The sequence below is a fragment of the Sorex araneus genome, chromosome X (genome assembly GCF_027595985.1).
Source record: "Sorex araneus isolate mSorAra2 chromosome X, mSorAra2.pri, whole genome shotgun sequence".
NCBI lineage: Eukaryota > Metazoa > Chordata > Mammalia > Eulipotyphla > Soricidae > Sorex > Sorex araneus.
In genome coordinates, this window is record NC_073313.1 from 104,564,161 (window position 1) to 104,585,644 (window position 21,484).

The 21,484-nt window shown below is 45.1% G+C and overlaps 1 protein-coding gene across 6 annotated transcripts in view; it reads left to right on the forward strand.

Annotated features, from left to right (window-relative positions):
• FRMPD3 (FERM and PDZ domain containing 3) overlaps window positions 1–21,484 on the forward strand; it is a 160,371-nt gene that overhangs the window by 122,996 nt on the left and 15,891 nt on the right. For all 6 annotated transcript variants that reach the window (XM_055122217.1, XM_055122214.1, XM_055122219.1 and 3 more), the window contains 4 exons: window positions 507–633; window positions 2,725–2,814; window positions 5,947–6,126; window positions 20,435–20,579. In XM_055122217.1, coding sequence (XP_054978192.1) covers window positions 507–633; window positions 2,725–2,814; window positions 5,947–6,126; window positions 20,435–20,579 — 542 coding nt within the window. The remainder of the gene's footprint in view (window positions 1–506; window positions 634–2,724; window positions 2,815–5,946; window positions 6,127–20,434; window positions 20,580–21,484) is intronic.

Below are 21,484 nucleotides of genomic sequence, written 5' to 3' on the forward strand. Positions count from 1 at the left end.
ATAGTATCTCATTTTTGTCTTGATTTGTATTTCTCTGATGATAAGTGATGCTGAGCATTTTTCCATGAGCCTACTGGCCACCCACCTGTCTTTCTCTGAGAAAGAAGTGTCTGTTCCTCTCCCCACTTGTTGATAGGGTTTTAAAATTTTTTTCTTGATCTTTGTAAATATTTTATATATCCTGGTTATCAAACCTTTATCTGATGAACACATGACTGGAAATATTATTTTCCCATTCAGTTAGCTGTTTTTTAGTTTTAGCCCATGCTGGTTTTTTGTTTGTTTTGTTTTGTTTCACCATGCAGAAACTCTTTAATGTGTTTGTAGTCCCATTTGTTAATTTTTAATTTTGTTACCTTTGCCAGTGGTATCAGATCCTTGAAGACACCTTTGAGTTCCAAATCCTGAGAGTTGTGACTACATTTTCCTCAATGTAGTTTAGAGTTTTCTGGTCAGATCTCAAGATCCACTTTGAATTAATTTCTGACTTCTTTTTTTGCTTTTAGGAAGGAGTGGGGCCTAGAACCCTTTCTTCCTCCCTCACTCCTGCAGGGCATCAAAGAAAAGAGCTTCCGGAAATCTCTCTCTCAACAACTGAAAGCCCACCAAACACATCCCTCCAGCGGCACCAAGGTACCCAGAGCAGTTTACTGGGCATTCTGTTCATGACTAGTGGTCATGTGGAGATGGCTCTTGGGTGGTTTCCCAGAATCATCTTCTGGCAATGCCCAATGTTTATTGATCCAAGTATACATTCAGAAAATATATGAGAGGTTATTAGAGGGAAGTGTTTTACCCCTAAGCCTGAGCCTTCCTAAGTCACTGAGTGGTCAGTTATTGAATGAGCCCAGGGTCCTTAAGCAGAAGGGCCAAAATGCAGAAAAAGAAAATTTTCCCTCTATATCACTTTAGCTGATTTAATTAGATAATCTGCTATACAGAAAGCACGAGACCCCAGAGAGGCCAAGGTTTACTGTGGAAATAACTGCTCTGTCAAATTAATCTTGGGTGTTATCAATCCAAGATGGAGAGTACTGGGAGGTAAAAGCCCAACCACTGGGACAAAGTCCGACCTGGAGTATGGATCTCTGGGTAGCATTGCACTGACTCGGGCCCCTGATGTGCTCCTCTGAACCTTCAGGACTCAGTATGCCTTTGCCCTCTGAAGGAGCCCTGCTCCCTGCCCCTTCCCCAACCTTGCACACCCCTCTTTGACTGGAGTGGCTCAGCCTGCTTTTGCTTCCTGTCAGGGAGGCAGGAGGGCGGTGAGAGACACTAGAATGTGCCAGCAGCTGTAGATACAAGACATAGTCGCCCCCATATATTCCACCCCTACCAGATTTCTGGCATCACCAACTTGCTTCTGTTTGAAGTTGCAAATTTCCCCAGAGACTTCAGCCCTTTCTACCTTGCTTGTGCATACATAATCAGATTGTTTTCATCCCAGTGGAGAACATCCCAGATCCCTATCATCTCTTCAGCCAACATGTTTTGAGGCTCCTGCAGGGCTCAGGCTGGGCGATGCAAAGACAAAGGAGGCATGGTTTTCTGCCCTTAGACCCAGCCCCAGACAAGCGGGGAAGCCATAGTCAGTTTCAACACTATGTAAAAAATGTGGACACTGTGGCAGCACCAAGGAGGGATGGCCCACATATCCCCAAGGATGGTGCAAAAGGCCCGAAGTCCACGTAGTGGATTCCAGAGCTGAGTCCTGAAGGAGAGACGGGAGTTTGTTTAGAGAATTGGGACGTAGGAAGACTGCCCGTCCAGGAGAATCATCTGGGCAAAGGCCCAGAATTCTGAGACAACATGCCATGTGGGAAGAAACAAGAGTGACAGAGAATGCAAGGCACATGCCTGAGAAGTGGTGGGGGCAAAAGATGAGGCCAACTCATGGAGAATCTGAGATTTTTTGTCGTGCTGCTTCAAGGCATGGTAATTTATGCTTCATCTTCTGGCAATCAGGCACCACTGAAGGGTTAAAACAGGCAGTGGAAGTGATTCAACTGACATTTTAGGAAACTCCCTCTAATAGCAGTGTGGAGGGGGTGAGGCAAAGTAGTGCCACGGTCAAAGGTCACCTGATTGTCACCTCGGCACAAGTGAGAACATTGAGGCAATGCCATGGGGCTGAAGAGGCAAGGTGGGTAGGTGGGGAAGTGAGTTAGGAAGCAGAATCAAGATGGTTTCCCTGAGGGCAGAGGATGGAGGGAGGAGTCCAGGGTGACTCACAGGGTTCCAACACAAATGCCCCGAGAATGGCGGTATCCCTCACAGAGCCCCATCCACGAGGGGAATCCAGAGGAAGAGCAGACTTGGGAATGTAGGAGCTTGAGATTTAATGTAGGAACCCCTGCTGGGATGACCTGTGTCTTTGTGGCTAACAGAGAGAAGTATGGCTGACCTCGAGTGTCAGAAATGGGGAAAGGTGTTAGGATTCTCCCAAGAACAAAAGAAATAAGTTGGAGACTTAATAAAATCAGAAAGTCAGAGGAAGGTTTACAAGGCCAGAGGGAATACTCCAGGGAAGTGCTGTTCAAGTTAGAACCTTCTTGCAGTTCTTTGCCCCAGCCTGACCAGAACTTCCTCACACCCCTACAGTGTGGTTTGCTGACTGTTCTAAGTAATGTCTGTCTCCCGTGCTGAAATTCCTTCCTGAGCACACAGGTTTGCTTTCCCATGTACCTCCAGTATCTCATTGTTCCGGGTACATTGTTTCCACAGGGCTCCTCGACTCAGGCAAAGCTCCAGTATCTTCGAATTCTGAATGAACTTCCAACCTTCACAGGCGTTTTGTTCAACACTGTGGGCCTGGTCAGTGAGGGCAGTGTGTATGTGTGTTGGGGGGGGGTGTTGCTGGGAAGGGATGCTTTGTGAGCAGTTATCCTTGATAAGGGGTGAGGTCGGGAGGGACCACTTTAGGTTATCATTCTTTTTATAAAAAAAAATTATTAGTGAATCACCATGAGGTACAGTTACAGACTTACAAATTTTCGTGCTTGCATTTCAGTCATACAATGGTCGAGTGCCCATCCCTTCACCAATGCCCATTCTCCACCACCAATGGTCCCAGCATCCTTCCCACCACCATACCACCCTGTCCTCCCCCCACCCTACCCCACCTCTGTGGCAAAGCATTCCCTTTTGCTCTCTCTCTCTCCCCCCTTTTGGGTGTTGTGGTTTACAGTAGAGGTAGGTTATCATTCTTGGCCAACAATCATTCCTACAGTCCTCCCCTCCACTTCCTCCTTTTCTCCCTCTCACCTTCTGTGGTGTTATGGGTCTGCCTCTGGTAGGATTTGCCTTCAAAGTCCCTCCCCTACCATTTGTAACACCCCCCTTTCCACTATTTCAAAGCTATGCAAACTTTTTTCCATCAAGGGCCAGATAATAAATTTTATAAGCCTGGCAGGTGAGCCACATGGGTCTCTGCAGCAACCCTGAAGCACACCTAATGTAGCATAAAAGCTACAAGAAAACAGTGTTTCAACCAACAAGCTTGACTGCATTCTAATATCTTTTTATTCATGAACACTGAAATGTGAAGCTCAGGTTTTCATGTGTCACAGAATATGATTCTTTGGATTTCCTCACACCATTTTAAAAATGGTGACACCCTAGTTAACAAGGCATATAAAGTCATTGGGAGTGGATAGGAATTTGGTCTCTGCTTCCTGTTCTTCCCTGTGCCCTCAGAGCCCCTGCTTTGCACACCCCCTCTCCCTTCCCCCTTCAGCAATACCCCTGGAGAAGGGCCCAACTGGTCCCAAGACCCTGACACAGGCGGTTTACCCGAGTGAGGCCAAAAGGAAATTCAAATCTCCTTGCTGCCTGGATGGCAGTGCTTGTCGTGCTGGTGGAGGGCATGCTGCTATGGTCATGGACTTCACTGATAGACAGCCACTTATCAAAGTGTTTGTCACAGATGGAAGAGGTTCCTCTGGTGATGCTAATGCTTGGGAATGGGCAGCAGGGGGCTCAAGACACAATGTCACTGTGCAGCCTGTCAGGACCACTTAATGGAAACCAGTTAGTCAGACTCATAGGTAAACATGTATATACTAGGATGTGAGGATCCCTGAAAGTTCCCTGACACCTCTCTCAGCACCAGCACACCTCTTGCCTGTCCTGAAATTATTTTTTAAACATTTTTAAGCCTCCTAAGTAGTGCTCAGGAGGCCAGAGGACCTCTCGTGTTGATTCTCAAACAACTGGACTGGCTTTTCAATACAAGGACCCAAGAATGTGGTGTTCCTTGGGTTTTTTAGTTCCCAGTGGTGCTAGGGGGCTCTAGAGCTGCACACGGAGATATTCAGGGGACCATGTCATACAAGAAGTCAAGTCCATTTGATTCGATTATGCCTAGCATGTGCTTCTACTTCTGTACTATCCTTCCATCCACCTCTCTCTTTTTTTGAGGATGTTTTGGTTTAGGGTTGCGAGCCACACCCAGTGATACTCAGTGACTACATCCAGCTCTGTGCTTGGGGGTCACTCCTGGTGGTGCTTGGGTGACCATGCAGTACCAGGGATCCAACCTTTACCTACTACTTGCAAAGCGTGCACTACAGCCCTCACTGCTGAAATTCTTAGAAGCCATTCTTTTGGTACGACTGCTGTAGTGCCTGTTTTGTGGAGGAGGGTTGTTGTTTATTTGGGTGAACATACTCAGTAGTGCTTAGGGATTACTCCTGGCTCTGTGCTCAGGGCACCCTATGAGGTACTATGGATCCAACCCAGGTCAATAATGTGCAAGACAAGCATTTTAACCCCTCTACTGTCTTTCCAGACCTGTTTTTTTAAATAGAGATCCTCTTTGGAGCCAGGGCCATAGGGGTCAGAGCAATACTACAGTGAGTAGCCATGCAAACAGCTGACCCAGTTTCAATTCTCAGAACCCCATATGGTACCCCAAGCCCCACCATGAGTGATCCCTGATCAAAGAGCCAGGAGTAAACCTTCAGCACAGCTAGGTGTGGTCCCAAACAATAAATTAAAATATAGATATCCTCTAATGGTTCTCAGGGCCACTGTGGTTACATCCAGCAGTGCTGGGGCCAGTGACCATGTGGGCCTAGGGATCAAATTTGAGGTCTCAAGCATATGCTGCACTCCTTTGAACTATCTCTCTGACTCTGTAGTACCTATTAAAGCACCAGAATCTTTTTTTTGTTTGTTTTTACTTTTTGGGTCACACCCGGCGATGCACAGGGGTTACTCCTGGCTCGTGCAATCAGGAATCACTCCTGGCAGTACTCGGGAGACCATATGGGGTGCTAGGAATCGAAGCCGGGTTGGCCGCGTGCAAGGCAAACGCCCTACCCGCTGTGCTATTGCTCCAGCCCCAAAAGCACCAGAATCTTCTTAAGGAAGAAGATCTTCCCAATTAAAGACCAAATCAACCCCTTAGCAACTTTAGGTAAGGTGACTTTGCCTATGTAGGTTTTGACACTGGGTGAGAAATGAATGCTTGAGTCACTGCCAGGGTTTGTTGGTCAGAATCACATTCTGGATGCCACCGGTTCAGGCCTACCCCCAGACAAAGGCCTTGAAAGGCCTGTGGCAGCAAACCAAGAGTTCCTGAGGTTTAGTGGGAAGATGGCACTTCACAGGTATTGAAACCAACCTTGTCTGCTTCACGGTCATGTTGGGGCCACATCTTCTGCTTCCCACTTCACACGCACCCCTCCCCACAGCTGTGAAGGCTCAGGTGTTCATGTGTTCATCTATGCTGATGATCCAGGGCCCTCCACCAGGTCTGGTGCTCTTAAAACATTCCCCCCTCATGGTTGTGTTCCTACCCCTGGCACTGAACCTCAGATGTTCCCAGACATCTCAGCCGAACCACACCCATTGCCTGTTTCCTAATGTCCCTTTTCTCTTCCTGCCACTGCTTCCACTTCCTCCACCCTTCTGCCTCTGGATGCGGCCATGTGTGGGCACCAGGATGAGAAAGAGTCGGCCACCACTCTCCTAGTGGGACCCCGTCACGGCATCAGCCATGTTATTGACCTCAAAACGAACCTCACCACTGTGCTGTCTGAGTTCAGCAAGATCAGCAAGATCCAGCTGTTCCGGGAGAACCAGGGTGTGGCCCGGGTAGAAACTAGCATCATGGATGCCAAGGTAAGCCCAGCTTTGAGAGGCTATGTCTCTCCAGGAACAGGTCTGGGAAACAAAGGAAGACATAAACTTGAGAGGGTTTGAACATCTTCTGTGGGTTTCAGTGGTTCTGAAGTAGTTCACATCCTGGGCCCCTTTGCACTAATTTTTTTCTTTCCTTTCTCAACTGTCTAGGACTGCTATGCTGACCACACATTAAGCCCCACCCCTAGCACCCCCTCCCATGCTAAGGAAATCTAGAAAGTATCTGATTAACCCATAAGAACCCTTCAGCAGAGGACAAGGGAACTGGAAATAATAGGGCTACCCAGGCCTTCTTGAGTTACAACACGGAAGAGGAAATTGTATTCTTGGTAGAATACCGAGGGTGGTGGACCAGTCCTAAAGATTCTGGCCACTCTAAGTCCTGCCTAACTTCCACAGAAACTAAAGGAATATATACACATCAACTGGAGCAGGAAGTGTATAGACATGTGGGAACCAAACAGAGCAGTCACACGAAGGGAGAGAAGGCAGAGCCTAGAATTCATTTCACCTCCCAGAACTAAGCTCTTCCAGAACCTTAGTATCTTTGCCACAAATCAACCTCTTCAAACTGGCAAGCATCTTTTGCCTGTGCAGTCTGCACCCATGGTCAGCTACTTCCTCTATGACCCTCCTGTTCGAATATTCAGTGACCAGCGTGGGTAGGCAGGCCTGCCCACCAGCTGGCAGAAGCTGTTAGAGGAGGTACAACTTTCCTTTCTTAAAGGATTTCCCACAGGGAGACATTGTTAGCAGATTAAGAGGTGGAGTGTTTGCTATTTCTAAAAGAGCTAATTATTTACTTTATTTTTGTCTCTGTGAAAGCTGTAAAGCTTTAATATGTTAATCTGTCCACCTGTGAGTTACTGGAATCCCATTGGCTGAGGAACCTGCCTGGAGCTGATGTATAATAGGCTGGTGGACACTTCTTCAACCAATGGCCACTGCCTTCCTCAGATATTGTTGGGTAATAAGCCAAACTGATAGGGAACAGGGAGGAAAGACATGTGGTAGAAATGTGGTTTCCTGAATATGAAAAGTACTGAAAACAAAAACAACTCTCCACCTAAGTCTCTGCCAGTGTTCTACAAAGGATGCACAACACTGACTGCACAATCTAATTTCCTTGAGAGCTTTGAAAAGATACAGATGCTTGGGTCCTTTTTTCAGAGACTGTCACCTTATTATTTGGGAACAGGGGAGTATGAGCTCAGGACTGATTTGTTTTTTATTTCCCCCAAGTGATTTTGTTGTAAACCAGGTTTGACTTACAGCTCTGGGATCAGAGGTTCAAAAGGGGCACAGAGGAAATTGCCTGGGTGAGGACTATTGTGTATAGGAGTCATCAGACCATGGTTGTGAGTATGACTGCTGCTTTAAAGGGTCTAAACATACTGGGGAGACTAGACTCATAGATTCACATTCACATTTAATAACATGACATAAATGGGATCAGGTATATGGCTTAGTGGTCAGGCGCTTGACTTGTATGTAGGAGGCCCTGGATTCAATCTCCTGACCTGCAAAAATATCTGATGAACACAGCATCAGAACCTGTATGGAGCTCTGGAATCAGACCAGGTTCAGATCACAGATCTACCACTGCACTCTCAGGTTTTTGACTTGCAAAAGTGACTTATCCTCTCTGAACCCTGATTTCCTTAACTGCCAAATGGAGTGTATCTCAAAAGGTTGTGTTGCGAGATTAAATAAGGAAATATATGTAAATGTCTTTGCACAGTGCCTGACATAGTATGTACTCAAAAATTAAGCTCTCTTATTTTTTTTAAAAACAAAGCAGCAATGAAGGAGAATTAATAAGAAGTTTTTAAAAATGCAGATAAATACAGTGTGGAACATAGGGAAAATAACAGGAAGGGGTTAACCAAAATTGGCTTCGTACAAACGGACGTGTTATGCTGAATCTTGAAGTGATAGGCATGGATTAGCAGAGAGATGTGGGATGTGTTCACAGGCAGAGAGCATGCACGGAAATAAGCAAGCCATATGTGCAGGTCGATAAGCATAGTTGCTTGACTGGAGAAGAAAATAAGGAGAAAAGAGATTAGAAAGATCGGGGGTGGGCTAAATAAGCAAGCAAAAAGCTTCAGAGACCACTGCGAGGAATTTAGATTCAATATGATAGAATAGTGAGAATCCACTGAAGATTTTTGAGCAGAGGAATAATAGAATGAAAACTGTCTTGGAACAGTGTGTGAGGGGGATGGGAACAAGGCTAGTGTAATGCCAGGGAGGCAAGGAGGGGAGACATGCAGAGGGGAAGTGATAAGGTCAGGGTCTGAGCAGGAAGGACAGTGGTGCTAGTGAAAGAGGAATGAATCTGAGGGTCACAGAGCCTGGACAGGGGTTAAAGGCACTTGCTTTGCATTGGTTCAGTCCCTTGTAGCTGACTCTGGTTTGATTCCAAGCGCTCTATGTGATACCCTGAGTACCATCAAGGGTAATCCTTTAGTTCAGGGTTAGGTTAGTACTACTGGATGTGTCCCCTCCAATAAAGAAGAGTGAATATAAAGAACAGAAAGATAGTACAGGGGTTAAGGTTCATGCCTTGCATGTTTTTGGCCTTGGCACCATATATAGTCCCCGGGAGCACTGCCAGGAGTGACTTTTGAGCACAGAGCCAAGAATAACCCCTGAGCACCCCTAGGGATGGCGCAACCCTGCTAAAAGGTATGAGAAAGAGTGAATCTGAAATTTAAAGTTTCATTGAGTATAAGTACTTATCCCATAAACAACATGTTCCTCTCATGCAAATGCCCAGGTCTTATTATCTCTGACCCTTCTGGCCTACTGCCTTTATCGTGCATGCACAAAAGAATGGTGTTAGGTGCACAGCATGTAGAGAGTACAAATCATGGGTAGAAAGGTGAAAAATGACTTTAGGGGAGCTCATATTGGTGACTAGAGAGGGCTGGAGAAGGCCGCACTTCACTTAGAGGGAACTAGGACCTGCTGATACCACCATAAAGGGTTTAGCAGTTCCAATTATGTAAGGTAGTTCCAGTTGTATGAGATAATTGATAAAATGCGTATGGATTAGGGCCAGATAGTACAGTGGGTAAGGCTCTTGACTTGCATGCAGTTGACTGTTGTTCAATGCCCAGGACCCCATGTGGTACTCTGAGCTTTCCAGGAGTGACCCCTGAGCATAGAATCGGGAGTAATCCCTGAGCACTGCTGGGCGTGGCACCAAAAGTAAAGTAAAAAGAAACCAACTAGGAGGACACTCCATTCTGGAGTTACCTGCATCCCATTTAGGTTGCAGCGTTTGCCTTCCAGTATGGGACTCCTCTCTCCTCTTTCACATTTACTTAATAAAACTACTTAATAGGGCCAGAGAGATAGTACAGTAGATGAGATATGTGCCTGCAATTGACCCGAGTTTGATACCTGGCAGTCTATATGGTACCCAGAGTCTGCCAGGAGTGATCCTGGAGTGTAGAACCAGAAGTAAGCACTAAGCAAAGCCAGGTGTGACCCCCAGAAAAGGACATAAAAATCAGCATTGTTCACTTTATATTAGAGTGTTTTCTACTTTGTAAAAAGATTTCTCAGGGATAGAGAGATAGTACAATGGGTAAATTGGTTCCCTTGCATGCAGCCGACGTTGGTTCTATACCCAGCAATCCATATTGTCCCCTAAGCCCGTCTAGAGTGATTCCTGAGTACAGAGCCAGGAGTAAACCCTGAATACCGCCGGGTGTGGCACAAAAGCGAAAACAAAAAAAATCCTCTTATGGGGTAGGCAGAATAATGACCTCCCAAAGATATCCATGCTATGGATATGCTCTTTTATATGCAGGAAGTTAAGTTTACAATAGAGCTAAGTTTAAAATAGGCCATGTGCCAGAGCAACAGTACAATGAGTAGGGTGCTTGCCTTGCACATGGCTAACCCAGGTTTGATTCCTGGCATCCCATATGGTGCCCTGAGCATGCTATGAGTAACCCCTGAGCACCACCAGCTGAGGCCCAATATCCAAAATAATAATATTAATGATGATAATAATAATAAAATAGTGGAGAAAGGTTAGTATGAGAGAGATAGTACAGGAGGTGAAGTACCATTGCATGTGGCTGTTTTTAGTTCAAATTCCTGGCACCACAAGTGGCCCCCTGAGCAGCACCAAGAATGATACCTAGACATAGAGTCAAGAATAGTCCCAGAGCACTGCCAGGTGTGGCCCAGGAAACTGAAAACTAAAACAATGAAATAAATTAGAGTGACATAGCTTGTATTTTCCAGGTAGGCCTGGGCAAATCACAAGTTCTAAATGAAAACAGAAGTAAAGGTCTTTGAAGATATATAATGAAGGACTCAACTGACCTTGCTGACCATTGAAGGTGAAGGAAGGGGCCATGAGCCAAGATGTAGAAAGGCTCAAGAACTTGGGAAAGGCCATGTAACCCACTCCCCTCTTAAGCTTCCAGAAGAGACAGCCCTGCTGACCTTTTATTGTAGCCCAGTGAAACTTGTGTCAGATTTCTGAGCTCCAGAACTCAGGTGAAAATAGGCATGTATTATTTATGCCATTTAGTTGGTGTTCATTATAGGTGCAACAGGAAGATAAGCCTCTATGAGGCTCCTTCAACAAGGAAACTCTCATTCACATGCATTAAAGACATGATTTAATTGATAAGTCTGTTCCTACCCAATTTGCGTGAAGCGAGAAGCATCTGGAATCAGAGATGCCTGCTCTGTGCATCACTCATTATAATACAGTGCCCTATGAAATAAATTGGGTGGTATTCTTTTATTTCTCTGATAAATCAACCATAACAGTGATACAGTGGTGGGAGGGAAAGAGGAAGGTTGAAGCCAAAAAGAGAGAACCACGTTTCTGGGTTTCGTCTTTGGTTTTGTTTGATTTTGGTTTAGAGACCACCCCAACTGTGCTCAGGGTTTACTCCTGGCTCTGCACTCAGAGATTAGTCCTGGCAGTGTTCCGGGAGCATATGTGGTGCCCAGGATTGAAACTAGGTTGGCTACATGCAAGGTAAGTATGCTATCCACTGTATTGTTCTTCCAGCCCAAAACCACATTTCTGTTTGACAGTCCTTGAGTACAATGTTCCCACTGCCAAGAAGCATGCTAAACCCAGTGGGAAATAAAGAGATCGAAAAAGAAACAGAAATAAGCATGGCTCTTTGCCCTCAAGAGTCATGCTGATTAGAGAAAGAGTACAGAGGATGAGGCACATGTCTTGCACATGGCCAACCTGGGTTCCATGCACAGCACCATATATGGTTCCCTGAGCATCTCCAGGACTGATTGCTGAGCACAGAGCTAGGAGTAAGTCTTCAGCATAGTCAGGTGACCCCATCCCCCCAAAAAAGCATACTGATTTGTAGGAAAGAAAGAAATGAGCTAACAGGAAGCATGCAAAAAGAGGTACCATGGGAACGGTAGATAGCAAGCACATTCGAGAGTACCAGAAAGAATGAGATTAATTCTTGCTAGGGATTCAGGAAGTTCCCTGGAGGCACTTATTGTCAGCACCAGTAATGGCTATGGTTACTAAGCAGTGTCTCTACAAACATGCAGACAGTGGGATCAATTTGGGAGGAGAAGGTCTGAAAAAGTCCTCATTGAGCCCAGGGAAAACAGTCCTACTACTAGTATTACTGGTTTCCCTGGGCTCAGTAGTTTAATGTCTGTTATGCCGGAGGCAGTTGCACAGGCACATAAGTGCCCTTCTCCCAACTGTACTGTCAGCAGTAGACATCACATGGCTGACTGGAGAGCACCTGTTGGGGGGTTCCAGGGAAAGCAGCCAACACCACAGATCAGGATTTCATAAAACGGGTTAATGGGTACAATGAAAAAATACTGCATTTCCTTAAAATGGAACCTGGAAATTAGAAGCCATACTCAGTCCATCCCATTTCTTCAAAGGTTTGGTGAGACTGTTTTTTTAAGTGACGTTTGTACTCAAGCTTTGTTTGCTTTGTTTTAGGGCTGTATCCAGCAGTGTTCAGAGCTTACTTCTGGCTCTTCACATAGGGATCACTTCTGGTGGTGTTCAAGGAACTATATGGGATGCCAGAAATCAAACCTAGGTTAACTGTGCATAAGGGAAGCACCCTACCCACTGTACTATCACCCCAACCCCTGGATAAGCCATTTCTGGCAATGAATAAGAAGGGGACTTCTAGTAGTGTGTGGGACCACCAGGCTACACCCAGCAATGAGAGGAGATGCAGAGGACAGATGGAACCAGGTATCAAACCCAGGGCCTCACACATGCAAGGTATGTGCTCTACCACTTAAGGCACATCTCTAGCTCCAAAATGAAGTTTATTCAGAGCAGTAGCTCTCAGCAGTTACTACACATGAGAATCAGAGTGGGGGATAGAGAGGAGAGAATCACATGTGGAGATTCAAAAACAACTGCCAGAGAGGACTGGAGCAATAGCACAGCAGGTAGGGCATTTGCCTCGCATGCGGCCAACCCGGGTTTGATTCCCAGCATCCGATATGGTCCCCCAAGCATCGCCAGGGGTAATTCCTGAATGCATGAGCCAGGAGTAACACTTGTGCATCACTGGGTGTGACCCCAAAATAAAAAAAACCCTGCCAGACCACTTAAATTATTTTATGTTGGAGTTTATCGCTGGAGTGATAGCACAGTGGGTAGGGTGTTTGCCTTGCATGCGGCCGACCTGGGTTCGATTCCTCCGTCCCTCTCAGAGAGCCCAGCAAGCTACTGAGAGTATCCCGCTTGCACAGCAATGCCTGGAATGCTCACCATGGCGTATTCTATATGCCAAAACAGTAACAAGTCTCACAATGGAAACATTACTGGTGCCCACTCAAGCAAATCGATGAAAAATGGTAGGACAGTGCTACAGGACAGTGCTATGTTGGGTTATACCTAGTAATGTTCAGAGTCTACTGAGTGTCTCACCCTTCAATGCTCAGAGGTCTAAGTGGCAATGATTGAACCTGGGTCTGCAGTTGAGCAATCTCTGCCCCTTTTGCAAACTGATTAAACTGGAGTGTAGTGAGGAAACTTCAGGGAGAGTTGAGTCTATATAGGTGTATTTTGGGGAGGGGTAGTTTGGTTTTTGGCCCACAATCAGACTGTGCTCAGGGCTAAGTCCTGATTCTGCTCAGGGATCACTCCTGGCTGAGCTTGGGGGAACTATGCAATGCCGGCGATGGATTCTGTGTGGGCTGCATGCAAAGAAAGTGCTTTCCCCACCGTGCTAGTTCTCTGGTACCAATATATAGGATTTTAAAGCATCCCAGATGATTCTAATGTGCACTGGACATGAAAGCCAATGTCTTATAGTAGTAATCTGCCTAGTGGATTACAGAATTCTCTAAATATGCCGTTAGCTTTTTCTGGTGATATGAAAGCAAAAACCTAACTGTACTCCTTGCCTAGGACCCCAGAACTATCATCCTGTACTCTTGCTTCTGCATACCAGTAGATTCACATTCATTCCCTGTTGTCTGGGATGCTGGAGTGAACTGTGGCTCCCTAGGTTTGTCCCCTCCCCCACTGGCATCCCAAAGTACTGGATTCCTTTGTCCTTTCAGAGCACCCGAAGAGAAGACAGAGCTGTAGGGTGTCAAATGAATCCCTGTTGAGCCTTCTCCCAATAGGACAGCTGCTTCTGCCTCCAGCTCCATTCTCCTTCTCTCCTTTGCCATAGAGAGAGATCTTAGGTGTATTTATTTATACTTTTCACACAGCTCACTTGCTTTTAGTGAAACCATGTGATAGTTTTCAAGAATCTTTTTTTGGTGGGGGGAATAGATGGGAATTCATACACATGGTGCTCAGGGCTACACTGCTCAAGGGTCCCTTCTGGTAGTGCCAGGCATCAAAGTGGGGTTGTCCACATGCAAAGCAAGTACCTTAAGCCCAGTTCCATCTCTCCAGCCCATATTCATATATCCTTTCTCCAAGAGGCAATAGCTTGAGAATGCCTCAGTGTCATACTATTGCCCTATTGCCCCATACCTTATTGCCCCAGAGGCACATTGGGGGTGGGGGTGGGGGCAGAAGCCATTAAAGGAACACCTCAAAGAATCTCTTGTGATCCAGTGTGCTACCCCTCTTCTCAAAGACTAACTTTATGGTTCTAGAGCTTTATGTTGGAACAAGCATTAGATTAGATGTCAAAGGCATGAAAAGCTTATTTAAAATAAAATGTTGTTATTGTAGGTTTCTTTTTTGAAAAAAAAATCCAAACTCTTTGCTTGCCTGCCACCGATTTAATTTTTCCCCTGCTGGCAAAAAAACACATCTGTGTTCCTTTTCCAACCTGAATTTGCCTCATGCTGGGGCCCAGCTGGCTGGGTGGAAGTGCAGAGGAGAGGCCTCTTCCTGGGGTCTTGTGCTGAGCCAGCTGGGTTGCACTTGTCCCTCTCTGCCCACAATTTTGCCTTTGTGCCAATTTGATAGCATTAGGCTATATTTGTTCTTTTTTTAAAGTAATAGCTAATTACTGACACTAAATTATACTTGAGATGATGAAGTTATAAGACTAGGCATCACCGATCTCCTTTTTAAAAGTCCCTGGTGGATTAGAGAGATGTAGAACAGGTAAGACACTTGCCTTGCCACCATGCAATCTGGGCTCAGTCCACCACATATGGTTCCCTGAGGCCCACTAGGAATCATCCCAGAATGCAGAGTCAGAAGTAGGCCCTGAGCACTGCTCGATGTGTGCCCCCCACCCAATCCTATTGGTTAATATATATATATATATATATATATATATATATATATATATATATGTATGTAGCAATTTCCATCATGTTATCTTTGGGGTTGGACTGGAGCGATAGCATAGCAGATAGGGTGTTTGACTTGCACACGGCCTACACGGGTTCAATTCCTCCATCCCTCTCGGAGAGCCCGGCAAGCTACCAAGAATATCCCGCCTGAACAACAGAGCCTGGCAAGCTCCCCGTGGCGTATTTGATATGCCAAAAACAGTAACAACAAGTCTCACAATGGAGACATTACTGGTGCCCACTCGAGCAAATCGATGAACAACGGGACAACAGTGCTACAGTGCTATCTTTGGGGTTATAAATAAGAGGGGGATACTGAAGTGAAGTCAGACAGTTAAGTCCATCATCTCATTATTCACTCAGATTCCAAGCCACCAGACAGGCAGGCAAGGCAGTTTACCAACCAGTCAGATTGTCAGGCTGTTCCTATTCTGCAGCCAACTTGTCCATCAGTCTATCAGTCAGGCAACCATCAGCCTGTACTTTATTCAAATAATTCTGTATTCCACCTATCAGCCAATGCCACTTCCTTGGAGCTGCTCTCACCGGCTTTGAGATCGAATTAGGCATACAAGCACACATCCCACCCACCCACTCATCCCGGACATGCCAGAGACCTACATTTGTTTTTTTAATTTTATTTTTGTATTAAAACACCATGATTTGCAAAGTTGTTTGTAATTGAGTTTTAGACATACTGTGTTCTAGCACTTGTCCACCACTAGTGTCAGTGTCCTTCCATCAGTGTCCCCAGATTCCCTCTCATCTCCTAGCCTGCCTCCTTCACAGGCACGTTTATAAGTTTCCTTGTGTTTTGGATCTCCGGCCTTCAGTGTTGTTGACTCTGTGGTTTGGATATACAGCTATACCATTTCTCTATGCCACCAGTGTGCCTGCATTTCTTAACCCCTGCCCCCTATTTCTTCCTGTCTGTTCTTCTTGCTTCCCCCCTCAATTTCATGCCCTCTCTGTCCTTTCCCTTCCCGATATTCTGGTGTCAAGGGTGATCATGTTAATCCCCTCTTCATATTTCCCCTTTTAATACCTTGCATTCTCACATTTAGTTATCCTGTATACTATAAATAAGTGAGGTCATCCTATTTTTGTCCTTCTTCTGGCTTACTCCATTTCCATGATATCCTCCATTTCCATCCATGTTGCAGTGAATTGCGTGATTGTATCATTTCTAGGAGCTGCATGGTATTCCACTGTGTATATATTTGCTCAAGCCAGGCACCAGTAATGTCTCCATTGTGATACTTGTTACTTTTTTTTGCGTATCGAATACACCACAGGTTGCTTACCAGGCTCTGCCGTGCGGGCAAAATACTCTTGGTAGCTTGCCAGGCTCTCAGAGATGGGCATGCACTATCTCTCCAGCCCTTGTATATAATAATCTTCATAATCTACTCATTTGTTCTTAGATCCCTAATCTGACTTTATATCTCAGCTGTTGTACTTTGTGCTGCAGTGAATAATGGTGTGCATATGTCCTTTCCAGAGATACATATCTTTCTGCACTGTCCTCTCCTCATGCTTCTCACACCTGTGTCAGGCTTCATCTGTGGGATTATTTCATTTGCATTGCATGTTGGTGGAAGAGATAGTCCAAGGGCTAAAAAGCTTGCCTTGCATGTGACTGACTGCCTTTAAATCCCTGGTATTGCATCTGGTCCATGAGCCCCATCAAGAGTTATCCTTGTACACAGAGCCAGGAGTAAGTCCTGAGCATGGTTGAGTGTGGCCCAACTTTACTCCCTGCAAAAATATAAATTTTCATCATATGCTGGATGATGAGCTCCATGTAGGCATGAATTGTGTTGGCCCTGTTCTGGGATGAATGGATGCATCTCAGTGGGTCACTTTTTTTGTGTTGTTTTTGAATGATTTCTTACACAAGAGCCTAACTGATATGTTAGAGATTTTTATACAACAATCTGGACTCGGCCTACAACTTTAGATGATTTCAGTTACTGGATATCTAGCCTCCAGATAATTAAGCCTCAAGCTTTGTACAGTTTTTGTCATTTTAAGGACTTCACTCTCAAAACCTCCCTGGTGGTCTAGTGGTTAGGATTCGGCGCTCTCAGTGGGTCACTTTTTGCATGAGCATCTAGCCAGTGTGTGTGGTAGCTGGCTAGGTGTCCAGAATGTGGTGCAAACCATTTGAGTCAAATGAAACAGTATAGCCTAAGGCTGGAATGGATAACAGAACATAACAGCTCTGGAAAATTGTAAATAAGGTGTAACTGCTGGAAAAATATGAGAGGCAGTGATGGGAGGGGGTTAACAAGCAGAGTCAGTGGCAAATATGGTTGGAGTTGTAGACTGAGTCCAGGTCCTAAAAGATTATATGGCAGGGATGAGAGATTGTATGGACATGTGATAGGCATGTGCCTGACACACATTTGATTCCTGTCACATGATCCCTCAAGCATCACTGGATGCAGCCCTGGAGGCCTGCCAGATCTGGCCCTGGAGAACCCCGGCACCTCTGAGGTGGCCCCCAGCACGGCAGATCCCAAGCAGCATTGCATCCATGGGTCCTTGCATTGAGCCAGTAGCCTGGTTAACTAAGAATCTCCAGTAGGTACCCCCAGACTTCCTGAGTACCACTTGTGAGGACCCCCACCCCAAGAAAAACCTGTTACATTCAGGATAAGGCAGTTGAATTTTAGGTGGTGAGTTATTGAAAATGTTTTTTGATAAAGTAAGTCACATTTTAGAAAAGGAGAAATTTCCATAATTCATACACACCACTGCACCAATAAAAAAGGGCCAGAGATGACAGGACCCAGAGACTGAGGGGGTTCAGTATGTCAGGACACTTGTCACCCCTTCACATGTACCTCAAGAATTGCTGATCTTGAAGTTGGTGAGGTTCTGAAATAGAGCAATGTCAACAGGTCTGGTGGTGAAGTCTGTAAATGCACCCAAGGCAAGCCTAGCAAATCTTATGCCCTCGTAGGAATACTGATGGCTCTCTACACCTGAAGCTATGTGCAGTCTCCTCCTGACTTTGGTAGCAGGAAGTGACATATAAAGGGGTAGCTCACACTCCCCCATCCATTTCATTTCCATTTTGCCTGTGCTTTGTTGTGCAAAAAGTGCACCATTCTGTTGTGACTGAGAAGTGTCATTAACTAGAGATACAAACCTTCCCCTCCTCTATTCATTAATATGTAGACACCATTACATATCACTGGTGTCTCACACTTGACTGTGCCTTAACTTAAACAAATTGCAACACCAAGATTAATGTGTTAATGACCGCAAAGAGATATCCCTCTACTCCCTGTCTCACCAGTGAATGCTTTTGTTGTTCAGGTGTAGATAGTTCATTTTCTTCCCAATGATGTTGAGCTAACATCATTGGAGTAACATCAATAACCCATTGCCTATGGGGCAGCATTTACATGTCATGTGATGACATGAAGTATAAATGGAACTACAATAACTGTGAGACAATTTAATGATAGGATTTGCCCCAGCACAAGATTGTGTGATATGGACAGAACACTGTGTAAGATCCCACTAGCATTAGTTCCAAAGGTAATTTGAGTGGAGATGGTAAATTTGGAATGCCCAGAGCATAAGAGTAAGTTGAGTACCTAGTGGAAAAGAACTGAAGGCTGAAGAATGAGTCTGAGGCATAGATCAAGGTGGAAGGTTTTACAAGAAAAACTGACTAAAGAGAGAGATGGTCAGAGGTTATATAATAAGAACACAGTGTCACCTCACAGAAACAGAAGCCAAAAGAAATTTCCCAGAAGAGGGGTTTACTGTTGGCCAATGAAAAAAGCTAAGAAGTGTGAAAATGGACAAGAATAGCTATATTTAATTGGAAAGAAACTTTACTTTTGGATAAGATGACAAACTGATCCATAAACTTTCCATAAACCAAACCTGATATACTATGTGTTTCTTTAAATTAAGTATTATTAGGACACTGTCATACCTATTTGTTTAGATCATGGCTTATCTATGGCTGTTTTTATTCTGCAATGGCATAGTTATTACAGTAGAGCCTGTATGACCCACAAGGCCTACAATATTTACCATCTAACCCTTTACAGAAAATATTTGCCAGGACAGGAGAGACAGTACAAAGATTAAGGTGCTTTCCTTGGATGTTATTGACACCAGTTCTATCTTTGACATCACAAAGATATCTTTGACATGACATCTGCAAGCACCACCATAGGTCACTCATGAGCAAGAATAGCCAAGAATATCCCTGGAACCATCTAGGGTGTGGCCCAACCTTTTCCTTCACCTACTCACCTATCCCCCCTAAAGACAACTACCATTAATCTATGAAAGTAGATTTCTTAGTTAAGTAAGTCAGAAATGTTGAAATCCTAAAGATGGAAGTCCTGCCCTATATATCAATGGATTAAAATATCTGATAATTCTATTCTGCTATTCTGTTTTTCTTTTTGTTGAGGGAAAGCACAGTCAGTGGTACTCTGGGGCTGTTCAGGATGCAGTGCTTGGGAGGTGTTGCTCCCCATGGTGCTCAGGGGGTCGTACAGTGCTGGAATTGAAGGTAGAAGGCAGGCCTCCCACATGAAAAACATGTACTCTAGCCCTTTGAGCCATCTCCCTAATCCTGTGAGAATTAATTTTGTGGGGAAAGGACCTCCCTTACTGTGGTCAGAAAGCCCAGGAGCCTCACTGATAATTCTCAGTCAACCAGAACAGCAAGTCAAATTCAAAGGCCCTGTGGTGCCAGGCCCCATTGCATAGGGGCCTCCAGAGCTTCACCCAGTGAGGCTTAGAAGACCCTGTGGTGCTGGGAATAGACCCCAGGTTGAATGCCTGTGAGTCACATACCCTAAGGTGATATTACAAAATCTCCTTGCCTAAAACAGTCTTTTAAGTCCAACTCATGTGGAGCTATGTTGAAGCCAATGTTTCACACACCTATCTCTCCAGTGGATGCTTTTAAGGAATATCGACCGATATCTTGAGGATGCTTGAGTAAGTAGAGGAAAGAGGATCATTCAGGTTTAAAAAAGGCTACAGAGTAGAAAGACTTTAACCCAGATGGCACAGTGAGGACTTGATTTCATGGAGTGTCTATATCCTGGGAGCAGGTCTACATTTCTGTGGTGGGAGATGCAGGTGATAGAGAAGAGCAAGATATGGTTGATGTACTCAGGACACTTTCCATCTAAGATGGTCCCCAGTTTAACTTGGCTCTTTCTACCCTTGAAGTACAAATACAGCCACACAGCAGTCGGGTGTTGGTATATAATTTTCCTCTTTTTCAGGAAAGGTGGTTCATTAAGTGTATAATTAAAAGTTGATTTCGTTTTGATACCTCAGTAAGAGTTTACTATAAATAAATCCTCAAATCAGAAGAAACTGTCAGACCATGTGCCTCAATTTGGAGTTCAGAAAGTATGGTTTCCATTACTATGCAAGACATCTTTTTCTTACTCTCATTCTCCTTGAAATGCACCTGCTTCTCTGTTCCCAGTGTCCTCATATTGCTTTTCATGTCCTCCAGCCCCTGGTCCTATTGATGGAGTGGCCCGAAGCCACCAACTTCGCCTGCCTGATTGCGGGGTACTGCCGTCTCCTGCTGGATTCCAGGAAGATGGTCTTCTCCAGGCCGTCCAGCCAGCCTCTTCCACCTCCAATGATCAAGGCAGGTAGGGCTCAGCCTCGGTTTTTGGTGTGCTGGAGACCCTTAGACCCCAGAGATATATCGGGAAGAACTTTGCTGTTTTAATGTTTGCCACATTCTTCAATGGCTGATTTCTCAGTTTACCCAGTTGATGATGGTGGACCACTGTGCCCTGCCTGGGACACACTGGGACAGACAGCTGTCCTTCAGATGGGCTTGCCCCACCAGGGATGCCTATGACAATACATTATGATTAAATCAGTGAACAAATAGAAGAGAAAAATAGCAAGCAAGTCACAAACAGCCTATGAAAGAATAGCATTAGTTCTCACATAATTATAGCTTTAGAGGGATGCAACCTAGGAGAGCTGCATGGGTTGGTGACTTAGCTGAAGTGCACGGGGGGAGGAGTTGAAAATGAAAATGAAATCCGTTCTTTTGTTCATCAGAAAGGGCACTGACTGAGCTGCCTTAGCTGAAGTGCGGGGTTGAAAATGAAGATGAAATCCATTCTTTTGTTCATCAGAAAAGGCGCTGACTGAGCTGCCTGATTTAGAGACCAGGAGAGACAGGGCTATGAAAGGCTGAAAACCCAGAGTAGAGTTCAGAAAGTCTTGAAGTTAAGAGGTGGTGATAATGAAGAACCAACTTCCCCGTTAGGCAACTCAGCACCACCTCCCCTCAGAGTTGTTCCGTGGGTCCACAAAGAAGTGGATTGGGGGAAATTCTCCCAGTCCAGAAACTTCTGCTCTGAATTAGAGTGGGAGTAGAAGGAGACCAACTCAAAAGAACACTACGTATCAGACTCCGGCACCCAAACATCAAGGATTTTCACAGGGAATTATCATACAGTATTCACCCTCCTGAATGGGTGGTGATGCTGAAGATGCTGAAGACTCTATCTGCACTTCTCTTGCCACTTACCACTTG